This window comes from Cylas formicarius, unplaced genomic scaffold, assembly GCF_029955315.1.
Source record: "Cylas formicarius isolate icCylForm1 unplaced genomic scaffold, icCylForm1.1 PGA_scaffold_7__23_contigs__length_41026272, whole genome shotgun sequence".
Taxonomy (NCBI): Eukaryota; Metazoa; Arthropoda; class Insecta; order Coleoptera; family Brentidae; genus Cylas; species Cylas formicarius.
Genome location: NW_026844352.1, coordinates 13,210,485 through 13,234,288, shown reverse-complemented (window position 1 = coordinate 13,234,288; position 23,804 = coordinate 13,210,485). Strand labels below are relative to the sequence as shown.

The following is a 23,804-nucleotide window of genomic DNA, read 5'->3' as shown; positions in this document are numbered from 1 at the left end:
AAGGGTGCCCCAAAACTTCAGATTTCCAAAATGGCCCTGTATTTTAAAAACTAAGCAAGTCATGGAAAATTAGTGCATGTTAAATGTCATTGGCTAAAAACGAGATTTTAAATCTCGGATGGCCCTTCTCAAACTTTTTTTTCATAGTTGCTTTCTTAACTTCCTGAATTATCTACATAGGCAGGTCCTCTATATCTCTAGTAGCTGAATGTTTAAACCACATAACTTTTGAATGCACTTTCACGCATGCATCTCCATTTGATCCACCAATCTCCTATTGGCATTTTCTTTCTAAACACACACTTAACTTCTCTTTGCCTAAAGATTTAATGGGATCTGGAAATTTCTTGAGAAAATATTTCCATAAAAATGCCGGATCCAAACTTATTACTACTAGTTACAAATCTGGATTCCTGCGTCGTTTGTTGATAAATTGAACTTGGCAGGAGGAATCCAGAAAATTTTTAAATAATATTACAGTGGCCTATGAAAATTAATTTGAAAAATTATTCACTATCTGTCAGCGGCCATGTTGGTTGTCAAATACCCCAAGGTCACTGGTTAAAAATCATATTTATAAATTCCTGTATTATCACCATTAGGCACATCCTCTAATATCTAGTTAAAATATGTATAGTAATGGTGTTTAAATTTGTTGCTTAGTAGTTGACTAGACCACTTAATCATATGAATGCAACATTTTTGCCACTTATCCCACGACCATGAGATTCACTCATTAAATTATGTAATGTCATTTCAATAATACCCTGTATATTATGTGAATTTTGGATCTAGCGGCTACAACCAGATTTATTTTTTTTAATTTAGAGTTGGGATTGTCGAGTTGTTTCCACGTGACTTTTACGGAACTACACACACACACACAAACCACTAATTTTGAAGCCACTATGCAAAGTTCCCATCAAGTTATCAATCTGTGCGAAAGAATCATTTGAATTACAGGTTTTGCATTGCTTTTTTAAAGCAGCTGCACGAGATACCACAAAATTGAAGAAATAAAACCGCACATTAATGTTTTAGTGTTATATATTATGTCAATAATTTATCGTCACAAAAAATTGCGTTTCACGAACTCACTAGTGACTGTTTTCGGTTTCTGCTAATCCTAAATGCCTAATGATACGACCCCTGTATATCAAAATAAAAAAATAATTTAAGGTATTGTTGTTGAACTTGGTTTTTTACCAAACAGACAATTCACATAAACCATCGTTCTAAAATAATAAACGATTTATAGCAAAAATTTGATTTTATTCGAAAAACCACAAATCATTATTTACGATTGTTATAAATTTCTTAGTAAGTTAAAAACAAATCTTAGTTCGGAAAAATTAAAATAGTGATTTAGAATCTCGATAAACAATGAATGAATAAAATAAACCTAACGTTAAAAGCTTTCCACAAAACTGGCTGGGAACAGGCCTGTTTTGCCCGTTCTTTGTTGAGTGCCTTTGTACCAACCGTCATCCCTTTTCTTGTGGACGTAGATGATGTCGTTCACCTGAAGCTCCAGTTCGTATTCACTGTTGGGGGGATAGGGGGTTATGCAACGGAAACGTTCCCTAACTGACTGCACACCCGTCTTGGTCGATTTGTTACCGTCGAGAGAGTTGGATTTTTTATGGCGATGCATATCGGGACTAGATCCCGAGCTACCCGTTGGGTTTTCGGCCGACCTAAAGTCAATAAATACTTAAATGGAGCAAATCTTATACACACAACTAAATTCAGGCCATCACAAAATTATAGGGAAAGGCATGTTTTTCATTTTCATTTTTCAGAAACTTTTGAAGCGACCATGAAGTAAATGTTGAGAAAATTCATTCAATATGCGCATGCGCGGTGAATTCGAATTTTCCACCAATAAAACCTGTCATTTAAAATTTCGCTATCAACCAATTGCCCCAGAGGCGTTCAATAACCAACACGGCCGCTGACCCTTCATCAATTCTAAAGTATTCAGTGTGATGCAGAATTTTTATGACAGTATTATTTGATCAAGAAAGTTAAGTTTAATCCGTTATACCTTTTCACATGCACATCATTTTTGATTTTCTGTCAAGATTTTTAATAAAGGGATATAATACTAATATTCGATTTATATAAAAATTACAGGAAGCAGGTTAGAACATTGTATCGTAATATTTTGCAATTTTTAAACAAAACAAATTTTACACCATACTTTCAACTACCAAATCTTTGCCTCATATATAAAGAAATTATTGATATCTAAAATGGAAAATGAAGTGATAAAAAGACAGAAATTGTGGATCAAATTTTCATAATCTTCAACGTAATAATAAGAAATAAGCTATATATAACACTCAAGGCGTTAGGAATAGATAGCAACCATCACTGAGAATTTTGAAGTAAGAGAAGGTGTGAAACAAGTGGCCTCATTGTCTTCTGCATTGTTTAATTACGTCCTGGAATATGTCGTAGGAAAACCCAATATAAGCAGAACAGAACTAATACATCATAAAATGTATATATAAATTTAGGAATGTACTTAATAAATAGCAAATTGCTCTCTAGTAAAACTAAAATTTTACAAGACAGTTGTGAGATCTATAGTATCATTTGGAAGCGAAACATAGACAACGAACAAAAGCGAGCAGTTTGGGAAAGAAAGTGTTTGCACAAAATCTTTAAAGGAAAGAAAATTGGTGATAGACAGGAAAGAAGAAGCAATAAGGCGCTACAAGAGCTATTTGACCAACCTTACATTGTAGGCAGAGCAACGGGTTATAGATTAAGATGGAGAGAAGACACATAGAGCGAATTAAAGGGAATAAATGACCCAAAAAAATATTTGAGGGTGGAATTGGAGGAAGGGGAGGGAGGCAGACCTAAAATGAGGACATAAATGAACTAGGGATTAACAACTGAAGAAGACAGAGAAGAACGGAGAGACAAAGTCAACTAAGCCTTCTAGGCTCGCAGAGCATCATCCTCTTCAACTATTATTCTTATCAAGCTTTTATGTTAGCCAAATGAAACACACTACTCAAGTTTTGTGAAACCAGGTCTCTTCGAGTATAGGAGATTTGTTTTATTTTTAATCAAATAAAATATGTGCAAAAATCTTTCACACCGGTCAACTAATACAATAACCAATAAATTTAGAGACAAAATTCCAGAGATTGTTAAACACGTTCCATATAACTTCCAAATTTACTACATTCCGCGAATGCAGATTTTTAACCTAAAACGCTAATTATACTGCACACCGCGAATAGCCCATTTACTAATGCGTATGCTCCACAGCAATAACCTATTATTGACTTGACGAATTCAAATTTGCACCTAACTTATTGCACAGTAAACATTTAGTAAATATCAAATGTTGTCACTGTTAATTAAATTTAATTAAAACTGTTACACAGATAAATGGTTTTGGTTTATTCAAAGCAGTAAAACCACCTTTACCCGTTCCATGGTATAGAGAAATGCTTCGGAATAAACATTTTCGAACAAGATTTACTGGCATAGAAGATTTATAATTAATTTAATGAAATGCAAAAATTTAACAAAACATGTTTTAACATATTGTTTCACTGTTATTTGGTATTTATCTACATTTATATATTATACTGATATTATTCCATGTGCTATCTTCGCCCAAATTAATTACAATGGGTTTGTGTCATAACTTTGCAAACCCTAGAATTACTAAATTTCAGAGATTATTTCGGTTTCGCCATAAACAATGTTCCTTCAGACTACATAATGTACCACACAAATTCACTTGCTTCTTCTTGCAATGGAATTTGACACTATTCTTTTCACAGAAGTCAAGAGTATCTTAGCCAAATCAAATCAAGTGCAGCAGCACCAACGTTAAGTACTCTTTTAAGAAAAGAATTATAAACAGTTTTTTATAATTTACTCGGGCATAGAGAGGTAAATGCTTTTTCTTTAATGAAACACAGTGTCTAGCAGTAGAACAAAACATAACGAATTTTTTATTTAACAAAATCACAATGCACTAATATGTTCACATAGAAATAAAAAAAACAATATAAGGAAGCATTTTTACCCCCTTATTATTTGTTGAAATAATCATTTTGGCCAGTTCTATATCCCTAGTAATATAAATTTAGAACTGCAGGTAGTACCTCTTTTTATTGCAGTCAATAAGGTCAAAATCATTTATCTGCGAAGGCGCTAGAAAGCATTAAGCCGCACCGCAAGCCCCAAATAACAGAACAGAAAGCACACACACCTTGAACTGTAATTAAGAATGTTTGGACGTTCTTTATGTTTAATTCTTTGTGATGCGGGACCGAACAAGCGGTGGTGATCAGGCGATTGAATTTGCAACAACTGACTTGGACATGACCCGGACCTGTCAAATAAAATTTATATTTCACTTTTCCAAAATAACTTTTTTAAAAAATATTTATTAAAATCAAAACTAAAATGGGCACAATAACCTCACTAAAGATTGTATCATCGAACATTACACGTAAAACAAAACAGGGAACATCATTTAAGAAAACACAAAGGCAAAAGTCCTCCACTTTCCCTGAACCTCAAGGAATATCGTTAGTTTTTCAGGGTTTTAGAGGTTATTTATTTATTTGTTTATTAATTTATTGTCGGCAATGCCATTTCTTGTAGACAACAAGTTTATAAAACTACAAAAATACAACACAAATAAGAAAACACACAACCGGTGAACATAACGAAGCTGTAGAAATAACCGTAACTAATGAGAATTAAATCAGACAATATTGAAATCACAAAAAAATAAGCAAATTAAAATATGAGAAAATGAAAAAATGGTGTCAGTTTTTTCTATAGCCGCATTCTCAGAACTAAGTGGTGTCATCAGCGACAGTCCCACCACCATGTCGTTCAAAAAGGAGCGACACAAATTGACAGTTTGTGCTCAAATGATTACCAAAATGTCGCTAGCGACACGATCTAATTCTGAGAACGTGGTTTGCTACTGACTGCAGGAATATAATGTCAAACATTATTATAACAAAATTTACTATCCATAGGTCCCACTTATTCATTATGCAATCGTTTGGTCATACGACTCGAAAACGCATAAGTTACCTATCTTAAAGAATATTGATGATTCTTTGATTCATAGGCCAGAAAATCAAATTCCAGATATTCTTCTACCCTTTTTTAAATAAATGTTTTTTTAGGTTATATTTAACTTGTAGTTATTAAACAAGAGACGTCTATAACAGCCGTAAAAGTGAGTCATAAAAGGTATACTCCAGTCAGAGCAGTTGTGCAGTTACGTCACTATACTTGACGTAATCACAAATGATCCGTATGTCTTAGCTATATTGTTACCATTTTTAGATGCAGATTTCAAAACTGCCACAAAAATCCTGTGTCAATTTACGACATCTAGAAATGGACTAGATAAAGATGTCCTGCTATGTAACTTGACAGTTGCTCTAACTAGACTTTTAACTTTATATCATTTTTACTAAGCGTATTATAACCGTGAGTTACGAGAATGAGGTGAAAATTTTTGACCATGAGATGGCGCCACTAGGTCTCGTTTTAGTGCGGAGTTCTACATTACCATTCATACCGAGCTTGTATGTACAGTTTCAGCCTAATCGCGACGTTATTTTGCGTTTAAGACCACACTGCGCGAGACGCTTCCGTTGTTTTCATGAAGATAGAAAAATTGGGAAAACGTGCCGTTATCAAATACTTCTATTTGAAAGGTTTTACACCAAAACAAATTAAAGGAAGAGATAGATTCAACTATTAAGCAGTGGGTTTTTGAGTTTAAAATGGGGTGTGTGAGCACCTCTGACGAGCCTCGCTCAGGACGGTCCGGTGAGGTCACAACTTCAAAAATGATTGAGAAAATCCATCAAATATTGTTGAAAGACCGAGACAGTGCATGCGGTAGCTGAGACCTGTTTGTTGTCTGCTAAACGTGTGCGAAATATTTTGCACAACCATTTAAGCATGGAAAAAAGCTCTGTGCAAGGTGGGCGGCGCATTTGCAAATGCTCGACCAAAAACTGATACAAAAAAGCATTTCATGAGACTTGATTCCATCAATACATTCCTGAAAATAAGAAACAGTAAAAACAGTAGGTTGTAAAAAGGGAACCAACTCCAAAGAAGGCTAAAATAATTTTATCGGCAACCGAGGTTATGGATACGGTTTTTTGTGAAGCGAGTGGAATTATATACATCGATTACCTTGAAAAGGATAAGACCTCATTTGGCGAAGAAAAAATTTATTTCATCACGATAACCTTCCTACTCTCCAGGCTTAGCCAACAGCGATTATTACCTATTTCCTAACCTCAAAAAATGGCTTGGCCGGAAAAGATTTAAGAGTATTTTGGGGAGCTTAAAGAATCCAAGCATAAAACTGGTATAACCACATTAGAACACCGTTATGGAAACTTTTCACTTCACCCTCGTATACTGGCAGTATTCTTGCAATTCAAACCAATGTCGTTTCCTTATGGAAAAAAATCCCAAATTAATGGATCATAGGAACATTTGGAAAAAATTTAGTGATAAGCCACCGTTAACAGCGAATCAGGCACGAATCCCCTCATTGGCCTAATCACAAAAATGTCGCTATTACATAATTATTTCGTTTAGATACTTTTTTCATATTAAATGTAGATCAAAATGAAAACCTAAGTATTTTATTGAAGACGAATTGAAGTAGTTATGGTTTCTATAACGAAATATATGTTATTTTTTTGTAGCTGATTTAGGCCAGTAGCTACGCCAATGATACGTATCTCATAGTTGATTACTTAATTTACTATGAAAAGAATTAATCATTATGGATCGCAGCTGCGTCGTCCGCGAACAATAATAAAGACCCTTGACCATTAGTTTTAACGTTGCTTAACCTGGTTAAAGTATGAAGTTAAACCTGAAAACAAAATGAAAAAAAACTTTTTCCATTAATTATTTGGTAGATGATTTTTGTAGATAATTAACTTTAGTAATCAACAATTGTTAGTATTACTATTATTATTTTAAAGAGACACCGGACTAAGCGTCAGTGGAACGCCAATAAGCTTGATTTTTTTCTGACTTACTTGCGATTGCATTTTCTTCTATTTGTGGGCGAACATGATTAATATATTTTGTTTTAGCTAATAGATGTACCTTCGCGTCATTTTGCATAATGTATATGAAGACTTTCACTTTTTTGGAGCACATTTCACATTGATCAAAAAATTCCCGGAATTTATTCAGAAAGTTCAAAATACAAGTTTATTCCTCTACATTTATACTGTCACCTACAAAGTAATCCCCATCGACTGCAACACACTTATGCAAGAGCTTGATCCAATAACCGAAACATTTTTATATCCGGTTTGTAGTACTTTCTGTGTCCCCCGTGGTGGTTTTTTGGCTTGATTGAACAGGAAGAAATCACAGGGAACCAAATCAGGTGAATTCGGAGGCTGTTAATTATGAGGTTGCGACAGTGCTTTATAGTGGTGCAAAATCCAAGAGTTTTCTGCCTACAAATCTGGTTTCTTTGGCCAATTGCTTCATGCAAACGTCTCATAATGCCCAAATAATACTCTTTGGCCATCTGGCAAAAATTCATGATGCACTGCACCATTGTAATTCATGAAAACCGTCAGCACTGCCACTTTTGAACCCCTCGTGAAACTGGCAAACGACTTTTTTCTTTAGAGAATCGTTGCCGAAACACTGTTTCAACATTTGTAGCGTTTTTAACGCCAAATTAATACGCATTCATTGTTGCAAATTTAAATCCTTTTTTAAAATTCTAAAAAATCTCACAGAGATAGATGTGTTGTTACGTAACTTTTGCAAATGTATTGCTATTACGCTAAGATTTGGAGGAAATGTCAGCAACAGATGTACCAACTTAACAAAAAAAAGAACTCAAACCAGAACATACAATGAGTGCGCCACACGGTGGTTACTGGGGACAACAATATTGAGTTTATATAACGGTCATTCGGCGCAAAGCCGATATTTACGAAGTTAGAATTCCAATGTCAAAAATTTAACAGCCTTCGAAATAAGTTCTAATTTCCTATAACCAATTTAAATATAGAAAATCTTTTACATCAGAAATAGTTCGTTGATGCTGGAATGATGCGATAAAAAATGAAAACTTTTAAGACGTTCAATAATAACATACACGCAAAATATGCTGTCAAAGTTTGGACATTAAGATTCTTGCAAAACCTAAAACTAAAATACTGAAATAACGGCTAATTACTGTAAAATACGACAAAGAGATATGAAAATGGAGATCACATTACCTGACATGAACCGGCTGTACGGAAGAAACCGAGGAAGATGTCACGGAAGTATCCTCAAAAACGGGATTGTCCATAGAGTAAGAAGAGGGTGGTGGTGATTTAGATCTCTTCATGCTTGTCAGTCTTCTCATGAGACTTACCGTCCCCTTATCTTTTCGATCTCGTGACTATAATGTTAAAAAATATAAAATAATTTTTGGGTCCAAAATTGTCAATAACTAATGCGAAATTATTTTGACACAAAAAAAATTTACAGCATTGATACCAAAGAATAATAAAACGCAGTATTCTGAGATTAGTATTTTTGTTTACCTCTTCACAACTCTTTATAGTAAAGCCAAAAATTTCGTTTTTTGCATTTAATGCGCTTTTCAATTAAACTTTTTTTTCTTTCACGTTAGCGGCGCTCTATGGGCAAATCCTATATCATCACCTTCTAGAGAGCTATATCAAAATGTTTAGTACAATAATCTGCAATATACAAGGATTAAGCCTATAAAACGTTGATTAGGTATTATTTTTTCTCTAATTTGCTTTTATACTTTTTTTGGAAAATTCAACATTTGGAAACTGGTTTCAATTTCAAAGGTGTATGGACCATATAACTAATTTGTGATTAATAATATTTTTTTATTTTTTTTAAATAGTAAACCTATTAGAATAAGTTTCTACACACAAATATGCCAATATTAAATTGGAAAAAAACCAACCCATAAGTGCTAGATTAAAAGATTTACCCATAGATGACGGCGGTCGCTATCCTTGAATTTGAGAGAATAGAAAAGTTGTGGACAAATAGGCAAAAGCGGGCGTGTTTCCCTAAAATGTTAAAATGCAGTATTTTTAAAAAATATCTATTAAGAAACGGGGAAAGTTTTCTCCCCAGGGAGAAATTCATTGCATTAATAAATAGCCAAAAATCGCAATACTAAAGTAAGGCCATAATCAATGCCGATTTTGGATAGGATGAAATCCCAACATTTTTCGCAGCTTGTTTTATTTAAAAAAAAAATACACTGGTGTTTTGTAACACGTCCGACAAATACCAAATTATTTTAAGTTTTATAATATTGCCTTCAGTGACTTTATTTTAAAATATATATTATAACGTTCCTAAAAACCTTGTATTTTTCAAAGTGCACCAGGAGATAAGTCATCCAGAACTAGAGAAAACCTAAAAGAGATGGACCAAAATGTAGACTTTCATCAAATTATATTGGAAAATTCCGAAATGTAGCCCTGCTTTGACAGGTTGTTAAAATATACTAGTGGAGGCCGTGCTGTGGATTATATCATTTGCATTGTTTCCAATCAAATTCCGGTAATGTTTCTAACTCGTTTAGAGATACAAAGCAGCACCCTGTTAAAACATATTTAGTTCGAAAAATTTTAAAAGGCATGTTTAGAAATAATTCAAACAGTGAGGTTATGATTGACATTTGACATCCGTTACGTTAATACTTTTTAGGAAGGCACCTAGCTGAGTATTATAAAAGTTTCGTCAATGTTCAAAAGTGAACCTGATTGACATGGCGGTCATTGTTGTTTTCTCGATTCGATAGAAATCTTTTATAAAATAGTTATGGTTTATAAAGGTAACGACAACCTCTTATTTACAATTAAAATTTGGTCTCCATTTGCTTTAAGAGTTATAGCGGTTTTATAAGAATAACTAAAACGTTTTGCAAACAATTGATAGGTTCTCGGGTTTTAAAACAAAAAATGTTAATTGGGATGTGCTTATTCAAAAGGATAACTGTCAAGTTTCTAATGGGGGCTATACTCATGCAAGCAAGTCCGCGCGCAAGTGCGAAACGAATTGCGGCCACACACTATTCAGGTAAACCTCGAGGAGCACCTGGTGGGGTGAGGCCTGCTGCTGTGCGAAAAATGAAGTCGGCCTTCGCACTTGCTCTAAAAATCACACAATCTGATTCGCTTCGAGCCGCGCTTGGAACTGAACGCGCCTTGAGTTTTGACTCATACACATTCGCTCTTACTCGCGTGTCTCGACTTGTACAGGCAAGTCTTAACACTTGCCTGCATGTGTATAGGCCGCTTAAGAGAACATGCAAGCTCTTATTCAACAATGTGTGGGTGTCGTCAGTAATATCTAAGGATTTTCCGTTATATACGAAATCATGTTGTTTTTTTTACTATTTACAAATCTTCTGAACTGAAACTGACTCGTATTATATTCTGTACCTGCTTATAAGGGGTGTTTTTTTTTCAATGTATAGAATTTTAAGTTGCAATAAAACAAAGATGGATTATTCGATTGACATGAATTTTTATTTATCCGAAAGATAATCTTGTGGCATTACATTTAAATATGATTTCTGGCACGGCTGGCGCGGATGTAGTCCAATCTGGATGTCCAATTTTCGATAACTTTTTCCAACATTTGTGGCCGTATATCGGCAATAACACGGCGAATGTTGTCTTCCAAATGGTCAAGCATTTGTAGCTAATCCGCATAGACCAATGACTTTATATAGCCCCACAGAAAGTAGTCTAGCAGTGTTAAATCACAAGCTCTTGGAGGCCAATTCACAGGTCCAAAACGTGAAATTAGGCGGTCACCAAACGTGTCTTTCAATAAATCGATTGTGGCACGACCTGTGTGATATGTTGCGCCGTCTTGTTGAAACCACATCTCCTGGACATCATGGTTATTCAATTCAGAAATGAAAGAGTTAGTAATCATAGCTCTATACCGATCACCATTGACTGTAACGTTCTGGCCATCATCGTTTTTGAAGAAGTACGGACCAATGATTCCACCAGCCCATAAAGCGCACCAAACAGTCAGTTTTTCTGTATGTAACGGTGTTTCGACATATACTTGAGGATTAGCTTGGCTCCACATGCGGCAGTTTTGTTTGTTGACGTAGCCATTCAACCAGAAGTGCGCTTCATCTCTAAATAAAATTCGCTTATGAAAATCGGGAACAACGGCAACCTCGTTTTGGGCCCATTTGCCAGCGTTGTTCAGGCGTGAGTCTATTCATGATGAATTGCCAAACCAAACTGAGAATAAATCACTTGACAGCTGTTAAATCGGTCGTCATCTTGAACAGTAATGCCAACTTAAAGTTCTATACATCGAAAAAAGGAGCTAATTGAGAAAGTTAGATTGCTCATAGATTTCTATGGATTCTGGGATTTTTCTTTGGTAGAACAATTGACTACACGCTAGAATTTTAGTTTTATCGAATGAGATTTGATCTCCGGTTTTGTGATTGTATTCGGCAATGCTGATCAGTTGATTTGCCACAATCTTAAAACTCTTTCCTGTTTTTTTAACCTAGTTGATATTTTTCGTCCTGTCTCTATAATGCAGTCTTAGCGACATATGCATAGAACACTGTAAGTTCCTGTTATTTCAAATTCAATTTTGTCTTTGAATGATCGCAGATGTTGAGAGATTTTTAAACAAGTAGTAAATATTGTTTTAATGTTATATTTTTTAAGAACTTTTGATATGTAGTCACTGATGTCTTGAATGTAAGGACAGACTACAATGGTGAGTGTGGGGTTGCTTTAGCATTGTCTTTGTAAGGTTGTGGTGGCGATGGAATGCTTAATATCTCTAATGTGTAAATTATTAGAGCAGATGTAAGGTGTTTTAATTCTGGGTTGAGTGACTTCGGTTGAGATTGTTTTACGGCTCGTAAACAAGACAGTTTATAACCCATGATTTTTGGGCCAGATAGTGATGTGACAATGCATTGGGGTATTGGTCTCTGCGCGGAGGTTTTCTGTAAGCAGAATGACTGAATGACCAATAAGAATATCTATGAGTGCAAGATTATTATTAGTTTCTAATTCAAACATATGTTAGTGTGTCTAGAATTTAAATGACTAATAAAATCCTGGAGTGAGTGTGTTAAAAAGTTTACCGAACGTGTTGCATACTATACTTTTTCTACGACCGTTAGTTTTTGGGTCCATTTTCACAAAACAACACGAATACAATCACTGACATGACCGTCAGAATTGACAAACGTCAAGATTCAAAGCGTGGGAAATATCTCAGACAACATAAGATTGCTCCCAAATCCGTGCGGTAAAATCCCCGGAAATTTCCGAAGTGGCTTGGGTTCATGGGAAACGAAACTGACGTGGTAAAGTGACGCTTCCCGCACGCTAGATCTGTGGGTAATTAGGTATTTTACAGACGGGAGTAGAAAAAAAAAATTACACCAAATGGGAGTTCAGCATGCGAATTTTGTTTCGTCTATACCAAACCTCTTAACGATCCGATAGCAACCATGCAACCCCAGAGCAACCATTAATAAGCGTAGAGTATTCCCAATTTGCAAATAACCAATCTAAATGCAATAACCAATCTTAGAACGTCTCTGAAGAAACATCAAAATTACTATTTGAGGTTGTCGACCATCGGTAGCAATAGGAGCCATTTTTTTACTGATTATTTCTTACAAAAAGTAAAACATCCATTACAAGATCTATGAAGCAAGGACACTCCTCAGGAAAGAGAAACCTCCTGCTGACATATTAATAATAGCCTATCATCTTGACAGTGTACTACATCTATCCAAAAACAACAAACAAGCGAAGTCACAGGGGTTATGTTTGTTTAAACAAAATATGTTTTGGTTTTAGTTTATTTGTTCATATTTTTGGTTGCTTTTTGCTGTTGTTTTTTGTAGAAAAATTAATAAACTGTATAGAAAAGGCAAAAAGACATTAGTTTCTTTCAGTCTGGTTGTTAACAAAATACTCTAACCGTTTTATTTTAAAACGTGCCCAACGTGATTTAGATCGTTTTCCCCGGGTGCTCTTTGTATATTAAAACCATTCGCGTTTTTTTGATCAGTTTACTATCAAAATCATAGAATAATGGAGTATAGGTGGTGGCACGAAATTGTCGACTTCCATTAGTGGAAATAGTATTGAGAAATTTGTCTCCCTGTTTCATTTCTATTCCCCGATTTTAAGAAAACGGGTTTTTGGTTTCAAGAGAAATTTGTCGGGAACTAAAATCTGAAAATCTCCCTGGGAAGTAAAATTTCGAAACGTAGCGGATATTTAAAGTCAGTCGAAACCATGTTAAGATTTAAGTTAGCATTAGTACCAAGCAAGACGAAACAACAAAAACAAACCTTATCGGATTTAGCCAGTGTTAGGGTTTGCGCGTTAGAATTTGCGCATACGGTGGCGCTGGCACTGCGCACCACCGCGGTCGCCAAAGCGTCTTGTTGCCCGTGCACAATAGGTGGCACAGTACCGACCGCATTGGAAGCTGCGGTAGGACTGACAGAACGCGGAGGGAGTTCGGGAGGTACGACTGCGGGACGAGACATTGCAACACCACCCTTACCGCTACGTGTGAAACTTACTGGCTGCTTCGTTTCGGATGACGGGTTATCTTTAGAAGAGCAAGGGGGTATTCCCCTGGCCAATGTTACATAATTGCCCGGGAATACGCCACATTTTTGGGTTCTGTTCGAAGTACCTTTATACCAACCGTCTTGGCAGCTAAAAAAAACACACATAAAAGAATCTGTTTCACCAGTCTTTCAACCAATTGTGTTAGTTGAATTTCTATGTTACAAATAATTCAGGGTTTCCCAAACTCAATGGCCTGTAGATGGAGAATGGATGAAAATTAAAAACTGGGTTGCGCCCATAGGAGACTATGAATTCTATTTTCCATTAGAGTTGAAATCCTAAGAAATTGTCAAACTTCGATTGTCTTTATTTTTTGTTACATTACAGAGTTGTCCCATCTAGTCAAACCAGATACGAAGTTTTTTTTTTCTGTGGAATGCCCTATATACTTTTAGATTCCATGGAAAACTCTAAAACCTATGTAACATACATGTCAGCGCCCTTAGCTTTAAGAGGTCGATGCTCTAGGTGTTTTAGGTGTTTGGAATATTTGGAATATATTTGGAATATTTATTATTTATCCGTCTAGCCTAAACAGTTATAAAGCTGTCATTCGCAATATTGTGGGAACCCACTTTGGTATTTTTCCGAAGTGAACGGAGCGCTACCCGGCGGATGGTCTTGCCTTAAAAGAAGCACTGGCTAGGTCGGATTTTGAGTAGCCCCGATAGTTTATTTTTGATTGACTGTTTTGTAGTTCATCCAACGGGTCGCGAATTGTTGGAATGCTTTTCATAATCAATTAACTGATTAGATTGTGCTGTGCATTTTTTAATGTCTTAATCTGTATTCCTTTAATTTTCCTTTTTTTTTTACTTTCTGTAATAACTTTTTGTGATACTCTTTTTCTAGCAAATATATGTTCTTATTTATTTACTCTTTCTGAGATTTAAAATGACAATCTTATTATTTAAGTGCGACTTATTCTAAATATAGGACAGGCCTAGTACAAAAGTTGTAAACATTCATATTTGTGCTAGTAAATAAATTTATGCAGGCTGTCCCATTAAAAAAAAACAATTTCAACAGATATCTTAAAATTATATCCTTTATACGCTTCTTAATTCTACGAAAAAACATCTATAAGATAAAATACGAAAGGTGAGGTAAGATTCTTTTAAACGGCATTTTCTTTGAAAAAAGAAAACAAAAAAACAGGTTTTCCATAAACATTGAAAACTCCAAGGTTACATTACTTGGATGTAGTTCGCTTTTAATTTTAGGGTAAATTGTCATAAGCAGTGATAACAAGTGATTCCAACTTGTTAAATCTAAGCAAACTAATACAAAAAAAAGAGTTTGAATACTTACATTTCAGATACCATATAAAAGCTTCCCTTTCTCAATTCAAGTTCGTCCGGTTTTTGAGGTTTATAGGGATAGAGAGCCATGAAAGCAGTAGGGAGCTGTACTTCAGTAAGGGAAGAAACCAAGGAACCACCGCTATTTCTCTTGGCTCTTTCGCATCTGTTGCTAGAAACAGACGGCGTCTGGCTACTATCCACAACAATTTCGGCGGAATGCCTATGCATGTTACTATAATTAAAAAAAGTACTCAGGAATACAAAAAAGTTAATGGAAACTGATTTTACTTTATGGCTTTAGACTCTAGGTTCACAGTCAAATTGGAATTATTCCAAGATATTCATAATGCACAAAAATCGATTGAAGTTTGTTAAAAGTAACCAAGTGGCAACAGGCTTTGTTTACTAAATATAAAAGACCATGTGTTTGAATATTGAAAAAAACAAGGGTACTGTATTAGTGGAGATGCGATAAAAATCTTTTAAAATTGTTATACTGTTAAATAATATAGTGACGCTACTACTGTAAGAATTGCTAAAAATGCTTCTAAATTTCACTCACTAACCAAGACTTTGCGCTATTTGCTTTCTAAACAACAATCTTCACACTCTTAACTCCTTGTGGCAATGATCGGATGGGATCTGGACATATTTTGAGAAAATACTGTCGTTAAAATGCCGCATCCAAACATCTGTAAGCGGCCAGGTTGGTTGTTGGATGCGACAAGGTCATTGATAAAAAACCCTAAGTTAAATCTCACGCATGCGCATGTTAAATGAACCTTATCTATTTTTATTTTTCATAGTTTCATAAGTTCCTGTATTATCAGCATATACAGGGCCTCTATTTATCTAATAGCTACAGTATTGGAATAAATTAAAGCAACTTTTTATAATTGCCACAAAATTAAAGCAACTTTCTTTTATTGCAAACAATAGATAATGAGTCAGTACAGTTAATATTTGGTCAATATTCTTTATTTGCAATCACAGAGCAACGTCTATCAAGTCTATTAATGTAGGTCCCGACGTTTTTAATTTCTTCGAATAAATCTAAAGTAGTGACTAAATATTAAACCGAAAAAATTGCTTAAATTTTATTCAAAAATAGAAACATCACAAAAAATGAAATAAGAAGTAATGCTACATTTCACTCTTTTATCTGTATTTCATGTGTTGGATTGCAAAGATATTAATAAAAAAAACAATTTAATTGAAATTAAGGGTGTCGTGGCTAAATACAAAAATTATAATAGTTGCTTTAATTTACTATTTTTTATACTATTTACTATACATGGGTTCGGCAACATGATTTCTATCTGGGCAGGGGAATGCCAGAGTCATCTGTTACAAATGTCTAGAGTTATCATAGCATTGATGAACTAAGAAGAGCCCTTTTCAATTCTAAGTTTGTTTTTGGTCTAACAAATTTAGATCGGGATTCATTTTAATTATCTGTAATATAAAATTACTTCTCAAAATAATGCAAGAATCTCTTGTCAAAAGTTCTATGCATTACAAGTGACAATTTCAATATTTAGCCGTTACTATCTCTACATGCTTAAATGTTATGGACAAGTTTGTTCTATGGTGATTCATATGTAATTCTAGACCCATTTACATATGTCAACCTTATAACCATATATAGAGGCCTCAGATATGCTAATAATACAGACGCTTTTGAATCAAACATCAAAAATGATGAGGAACAAGCAATACACGTATGCGGGAAACATCTTAAAAGTCGCCTTCAAACAACAAGACCTTGCAGTGTTCAACAATCAACATGGCCCCTGGCAGTTCATCAATTCGCCAGTTTCGGTTAGTTTGGGTATGACATTTTTTTCCCAAAATATGCCCAGACGCCTTAAATTTCTAGGGAAATAACGACTTAGGTGTAAAAAGTCCCTTAAAAAGAAATTGATGCAAAGTGAAGTGAAGATCACTTTTTTATGGTATTTACAGTTCCTATATTAGATTTAATCTAATTTTACCTTGTTTATATGCCAAAGACCTTGTTTGTATGACCTGTATTTGGCAGATTTTAGCTAAATATAAATACCACCTCTGTTTAGGTCTCGGTTTCAGCATGCATGGCCCTAATCATTCCACTTTTTTTTCTTTTATTAACAGTGTTGCATTTGAATGAGAAGTAAAAACGTTTTCATAAAAAAAAACTGTTTACAATACAGCAACAACATTACTTTTATGTGTAGATAGTATACAAAGCCAGCAGATTTTATCAAATGGAAAACCTGGGAAACCTGAGTTTATTTTCCGTGCAAAATACAACTATAATATACCTATTTTGCTGCACCATCGTCGGGTTGGTTAAACTATGTCTCTTTTCTTTATTATGGTGATGAGGACGACCATCCATATTAAAATGCAATGCGGTTTTGCCGGAAAGTTTCGCATCTTGTTTCCTTATAAATAAAAACATATAGTTTATTCTAAAAATTAAGCAAAAATACTGAAACACACTTTGCTCTTGGTGATAATTGACGAGCTCTCGGTGGAGGTGAAGCAGGTGACGATGGAGCCGTACTTGATGTAGAGGAAGTGTTACTTGAAGAAACATTGGGTGTTGTGGCTGACGAACCACTAGAGCAATTGTTAGGAATTGAATCAAATGCAGGGTCTGCAGTTTGATGAACATTTTTTGTGTCTGTATGGGTAACACAAGTGACTGAGTGATCAGTTGGGATTAGAGGTGTACTCTCTTCGCTGGTGGGAGTTGGTGGGGCCACTTTTGAAGGACCTGGCTGGACGCTGAAATTATTTTAAGATGCCACGATTTTTGAGAAATGGCTAAACATATCCATATACATACTTGGTTGATAGTTTCATTAATGAACGTGCCAAATTATTCATTTCGACAAAGGCTAAAGGGAAAATTCCAATTCTTCCTTTTAGCTTTCCTTCAGCCCAGTTTTCATCCACCCTTCTAATTACGTTGATAACATTACCCTTACTGAAGGATAAACACCCATCTTCGTCATCGTTTGCCATTTTAAAATCGTATAGTGCCTTGCACTGCGGAATATGACTAGGAACCGGAGTAATTACCTAAAAATCATATAACGAACAAAATACAAAAGTACCAAAACATTTACGTACACGGTGTCCTATTTTCGATTGACTTTAGGTGACCTATTTTTTTAATACTTGAGAATGGGTATAATCAATTTTTAAATAGCACCTATAGTTTCTGAGCTATGAGGGAAAATCGAAAAACTTTAAAAAGTTGCTTCTACCTTAATATGTCGATTTTGTAAACACTTTCGCATTGCAACTTTTTCAACAAAAAAAATGCAGCAATTAATTTGATTTCAAAGCTTAGTTTTTTCAGGAATGTCAACAGAGTCAAAATTTCAAATCGGACCGGATTCAGACCAGATGTTTTCTATAATAATTCCTTTTTTTTTCGGGATGATTTAACTCCCTGTTATGTATTTCTTTTATTTCTGATACCTTTACAATTAAATTATTATTTATTATGGATCCCATAAACATATGATCACAAAAAAACTTTTTTGAGTTTAAGTAGGTTTATTGTTAACTACAGAAGATTATAAAAATCCAAACGATTATAAAGATATCAGGAAAACATAAAATAATAAACAGCATAACAGGGCGGTACACTATTACTTTTTACGTTTGCTGCAAGGCGAAATTATAAAATTAAGTGGTTTTCTTTTTTTTTATTGTTTTCGACGATATTTGTCTTTCAGTACCCTGTATTAATTGTTAACGCAATTACTAACTACAGTCGTTGAAGAAGCGATTTTCTACATATTAAGTTTTTTAATTTAAATTTTAAAGGATTCCATATAGTAAAGATATATATATATATATATATATATATATATATATATATATATATATATATATATAGAAATATCTCAAACAGGATGGAATTCAGCTACGGGACACTCTCTAATTTCACACTATTTAAAATAAGCAAGCTAGCACTCACTAGCACTTTAACCGGTAGTGCCGCAATGTTTTTGCCGCCATGTGGTCAGCGGCAGACTATGGTATAGTTCAAAATTTTCAAATATTTCCTATATCTAGTTTTCCATAACAGATCGCCGATATTCCTGTATATTTAATTAAAGTGAAGTGCAAATATTTGAGAAGAATTTCTGAAATTTTTTACAGCAAGCCACTCACAATAAGAAAATCTGGCTAATATAATTTTCATTTCAAAACAAATTGATCACCTTTTAAAATTTTAAAACACATTCAGACATAAATACAAAATTTTATTACTAATGTAATCTGCCGTCCAATACGAAAAAATGTATCCTGATTTTTTTATTAATATTCATAGCAGTCCTCTTATTAAACTATAAACAATATTTTTAAAACTAATTTTACACTTAAATAGTGCTGACGTGTTTAAGACTTACCTGGACATAACTTAGCGGAAATACTCCTTGTTTCCCACCGCATTCCCCCTGGCACCAATGGCTATCTATTCTCTTTTTCAAAATAATTATATCTCCCTTTTTAAAAGACAAATCGCTGCAAAAAAATATACAATGTTGAAAATATTCTATCATCAAATGAGTGGGAAGGTCATCATTTACAAATAATTATTTATGTCTGTAGGTTTCTAGCCATTTTATGTGTATCAATTAATGCCATTGAATAGGATTTTTAAAAATATTAAAAATGTGGGTATATTTTTTGGTCCTTATGGTATATCCCTTTAATTTTTAATTTGCGCATGTTATTTTTAACAACTATTTAAGCTCAAATTTTACAAAGCATTGCAAACATGTATACATTTGATTTGCCAAATGAGATTTAACATATTGCAATTCTCATATTTTTATTCTCCTTGTAAATAATGCAGAGTAATGCACAACTAATTTACTTGTTTAACTGTGTAAAAGAGTAAACCTACTAAGCAATCCCTACATTTTTTTCTGAGAGTAATCAGATGTAAAAAGCAAAACTAAAATTTTAAAACTTATTCATCTTTATCTAAAAGCTAAAAACTTACCCTACTTCTTTCGATACATAATCGTAAACAGCTTTGGCATAAGGCTGATGAGGTATGGTCTGTTGAGTAGAATGCTTATTATTACTTTTTTGTTCGAGAGCACTCTGCTGATATTTATGAAGCTGATGAACATTAGATAATTGTTGATTTCCTAAACCCCTATGTGACCTTAAAATCTTTTTTGGGCCGGAATTTTTCATTCCCTCCAAGATTCTCATTAGGAGTACATTAGGAGGCAACTCATCTACCTTTAAATTCACCAAAATTCTACATTCTGGGCACCTCAGTTCCTTGTGTTTTTGCACTATCTCTTCCAAACATTTACGACAAAATGTATGCTGGCACGGTAACACTTTACTAGATGTATCCAAACGTTCTAAGCAAACAGAACACTCTAGCAAATCATTTAGAGTTCCCTCATCCATTTTCAGGATAAACTTTCATACAAGACAAAAATCAAACACTATCCGAATATTCTTTGAATTAACATTAAGCACATAGATAAATAACTTATATAAGGTTATTACGGAGACATTTTAAAACACATCAACTGTTTATTAAAAATCGACATTCACTTCCGGTTGAAACAAAAAAGGAACAGTCATTTTCCTGGAAATTCGTTTGGGTGTGGTGATAACTCAAATTGAAAATTTTGTTTTTCATGTTAAAAAACACTACCCCTGAAAATGGTGCACCAGTTATGTAAAGTTCAGCAACTCATTCCGAGCAAATTAACAAATTTTGCAAACAAATTATCCCATCAACTTCTTTACTTGCAATACCAAAGATCACACACAGTGCGCCGAAGATCATAGAATAAAATTCATTGGTAGAACTTTTATAGCGGTCCAATTTATTAGAAAAGAGTAGTGACTGCTTTTTGCAGTCACTTTATGTACCTAAAAGCAGATGTAGAAGCTAAGAGAGATGAACAGTGTTTTCGGAGACTACGACTCAGTATATAATTCTTCCATACTTGGAAACTAACTAAAAGGAACGCGTCTATTTGCCACAGATTTAGAATTTGTCCGATCACAGAAGAGTGTGAACAGTATTTTCTCTCTCTCCTCTAACACACTGAGTTGCCAGTTACCAGGTCAGTAACAGTTTAGGGTAGATTATGCTGACAAGAACGTCTGCGGCTTCTACATATATTTACTTTAAAATTACACGGCATCTAAAAATTAATTCTCTACTGCGAGATTATGATTGACTCAGTTTATCTAACACACAATAACGCGTTTTACCACAAACCGAAACTCAATTTTACGTACTCGACGCGCGTTTCGCCAACCAAGTTGGCATCTTCAGGAGAAGATAACAAATCAGTTTTTTTTATCTTCTCCTGAAGATGCCAACTTGGTTGGCGAAACGCGAGTCGAGTACATAAAATTCAGTTTCGATTTGTGGTAAAACGCGTTATTGTGTGTTAATACAGTGCCGAAGGTTCCAGTCAAGAGTTTGATCAGTTTATCTAATCTTGATTTTGCTGTTACGTCATGATTAGTGCACTAGAAAATGACCAAGTACTAACTTTTTTAATCACGCCAAAAATCACGAAAGGTGGTGGCTACCCTGTCGGAAACACTACAACACGATACGTCATTTCCGGAAAACCATAGATAAAGACAAATGAAAGTACAAATTGCTGCATAGATTAGGGAATATCATTCTTTCTTTCGTAAACTGTCGAAGAAGGAAGATTCAAGTAAGATATATTATTGTTTTATATATTTTCGGTATATACATTATTTTTATTTTCTTGTCTATTCATATCAGATATATAATATTCGACAGTTTTAGTGTTTTTTTTTTAATTGACTGAGCGATAGTTAATATAATTAATGTGTGTGCACGTGGAGGCAATTTTCAAGGCATGTCTAATCTTAAGCAATTTTTTTCTTTTTAAATAGTATGGCGGACGCAGCTCCAGCCGGTGGACGTGGTGGTTTTCGAGGAGGATTTGGTGCAGGGGGCCGCGGTGGACGTGGAGGCCCGAGAGGTCGTGGACGTGGTCGTGGCAGAGGCCGTGGTCGTGGAAAAGAAGATCAGAAAGAGTGGATTCCTGTTACTAAACTCGGCAGATTAGTCCGGGACGGCAAGATTCGTTCTCTAGAAGAGATATATCTTTTCTCGTTGCCGATAAAGGAGTATGAAATTATAGATTTTTTCATCGGATCAGAACTCAATGATGAGGTATTTTTTTCTATAATTAGTTCTTATGTACTGAATTTAGAAAACAAAAAGGCAGGAGCGCATAGGTGTTAGAATATTTAATTAATTTGTATTTTGTAGGTGCTTAAAATTATGCCAGTACAGAAACAAACCCGTGCTGGACAGAGAACTCGTTTCAAGGCTTTTGTAGCTATTGGGGATAGTAAGGGTCATATTGGTCTTGGAGTTAAGTGCAGCAAAGAAGTAGCTACTGCTATCCGAGGAGCTATCATTTTAGCAAAATTGTCTGTGGTGCCAGTTCGTAGAGGATATTGGGGTAACAAGATTGGTCAGCCTCACACTGTGCCTTGCAAGGTAGACTTTTTCTAAAAATTAATGTAAATGGTCGGCAGATGATCTATTCATATATTGATAATGTAATAAATATTGGTTTTATTTTTAGGTTACAGGCAAATGTGGCTCAGTTACAGTACGTCTGATACCAGCACCACGTGGAACTGGCATTGTGTCGGCTCCAGTACCGAAAAAATTACTACAGATGGCCGGCATTGAAGACTGCTATACTTCGGCCAGGGGATCGACTGGTACTTTAGGAAATTTTGCTAAAGCAACGTATGCTGCCATCGCAAAGACGTATGCATACCTAACACCTGACTTATGGAAAGATATGCCATTGACAAAGACTCCTTATCAAGAATTTGCTGATTACCTGGTGAAGAATCATCGTACAGTGACCAGTGCTCCCCGTTCTGAAGCACTTTAAGGAGTGTTTTTTTATATGCCAGCAACAAAAAATAAAAAATTGAAGGAAACAACTTCGTTCTTACTTATTTATATTGTACATTTTTTAAGGTAAATATGATTAGCTGGTCCTCCCCTAACCACTTAAATTTATTTAATTTCAATAAATAATTGTTTACATTTTCGTATAAGGCACGCAAATGTTGCAATGCTAGATTACCCTGAATCATTTTGTATAAAGACTGTTCCTCCTTTTTTTTTATCCAGTTCAAATGAAATTAGTCAAAAGTCAATGTTGCATTGATAACTAGGGTCATAAATTTGATGAATGAAAATATTTTTCACAAGCTATGCTAAAAAACTGCTACCCACTTTCATAGGATTTTGTAATCTAAGATATGCATGAAGTACTTGCATAACATCACTGGAATTTAATATAAAATTATATATGAGAAATGTTTGAAACTAACGAAATATAAGTCAGCAGTTGAAACCTTAACATTTTCAAAATAATATAATGAAAAAAACTAAAGCAAAAAAATGGCAGGATGTAGAGTGAAAACCTGTGATTAGAAACATTGGAACTGCATGTGGTAAAATAGGTGTTATTTTAAAACAATTTAAAAATCCCGTACCATAACACTTTAATAACAAAGTCTGTTTTATTTAAAATTATATATATATATATATATATATATATATATATATATATATATATATATATATATATATATATATATATATATATATATATATATATATTTAAAACTTGTTCATAAACTTTTTTTTGCTCAACTGGCATATATGGAAAAATAACGGCCTATGATACTTTAGTTTATTGAAATGTAAAGAAGTTAAATG

General features: G+C 34.3%; 2 protein-coding genes across 5 annotated transcripts; one reads left to right on the top strand and one right to left on the bottom strand.

The window, feature by feature from the left end:
• Window positions 1-1,040: 1,040 nt before the first annotated feature.
• On the bottom strand, window positions 1,041-21,097 carry LOC132705207 (E3 ubiquitin-protein ligase SH3RF3). Of its 4 annotated transcripts, none has more exons than XM_060675666.1 (10): window positions 20,028-21,097; window positions 19,429-19,543; window positions 17,847-18,082; window positions 17,498-17,785; window positions 17,317-17,439; window positions 15,021-15,182; window positions 13,421-13,796; window positions 8,292-8,458; window positions 4,247-4,369; window positions 1,041-1,697 (listed from the first exon to the last, which is right to left on the bottom strand). In XM_060675666.1, exons 1-10 carry the CDS (start codon window positions 20,450-20,452, stop codon window positions 1,409-1,411), a joined length of 2,304 nt encoding a protein of 767 aa, XP_060531649.1. In that variant the 5' UTR covers window positions 20,453-21,097; the 3' UTR covers window positions 1,041-1,408. The 4 variants fall into 4 exon arrangements, with proteins under 4 accessions (XP_060531649.1, XP_060531648.1, XP_060531651.1 ...); XM_060675665.1 differs by having other exon boundaries at window positions 15,021-15,245; window positions 20,028-21,096; XM_060675668.1 differs by having other exon boundaries at window positions 13,658-13,796; window positions 15,021-15,245; window positions 20,028-21,096.
• Window positions 21,098-21,576: 479 nt separating this feature from the next.
• On the top strand, window positions 21,577-23,017 carry LOC132705206 (small ribosomal subunit protein uS5). The gene is made up of 4 exons (XM_060675664.1): window positions 21,577-21,735; window positions 21,941-22,223; window positions 22,323-22,556; window positions 22,645-23,017. The coding sequence occupies exons 2-4, from the start codon at window positions 21,942-21,944 to the stop codon at window positions 22,963-22,965; spliced, it is 837 nt and encodes a 278-aa protein (XP_060531647.1). The 5' UTR covers window positions 21,577-21,735; window position 21,941; the 3' UTR covers window positions 22,966-23,017.
• The last annotated feature ends 787 nt before the right edge of the window (window positions 23,018-23,804 follow it).

Bases quoted from the DNA above. Each gene is read 5' to 3' on its own strand.
- LOC132705207 (XM_060675665.1), bottom strand. From the start codon at position 20,452: ATGGATGAGGGAACTCTAAATGATTTGCTAGAGTGTTCTGTTTGCTTA. The intron at 4,370-8,291 runs GTAATGTGATCT...TTTATTTGACAG, and splicing joins GTACAGCCGGTTCATGTCAG to GTCCGGGTCATGTCCAAGTC. The intron at 1,698-4,246 runs GTGTGTGTGCTT...TATTGACTTTAG, and splicing joins ATTCTTAATTACAGTTCAAG to GTCGGCCGAAAACCCAACGG.
- LOC132705206 (XM_060675664.1), top strand. From the start codon at position 21,942: ATGGCGGACGCAGCTCCAGCCGGTGGACGTGGTGGTTTTCGAGGAGGA. The intron at 22,224-22,322 runs GTATTTTTTTCT...TGTATTTTGTAG, and splicing joins GATCAGAACTCAATGATGAG to GTGCTTAAAATTATGCCAGT. The intron at 22,557-22,644 runs GTAGACTTTTTC...TTTTATTTTTAG, and splicing joins CTCACACTGTGCCTTGCAAG to GTTACAGGCAAATGTGGCTC.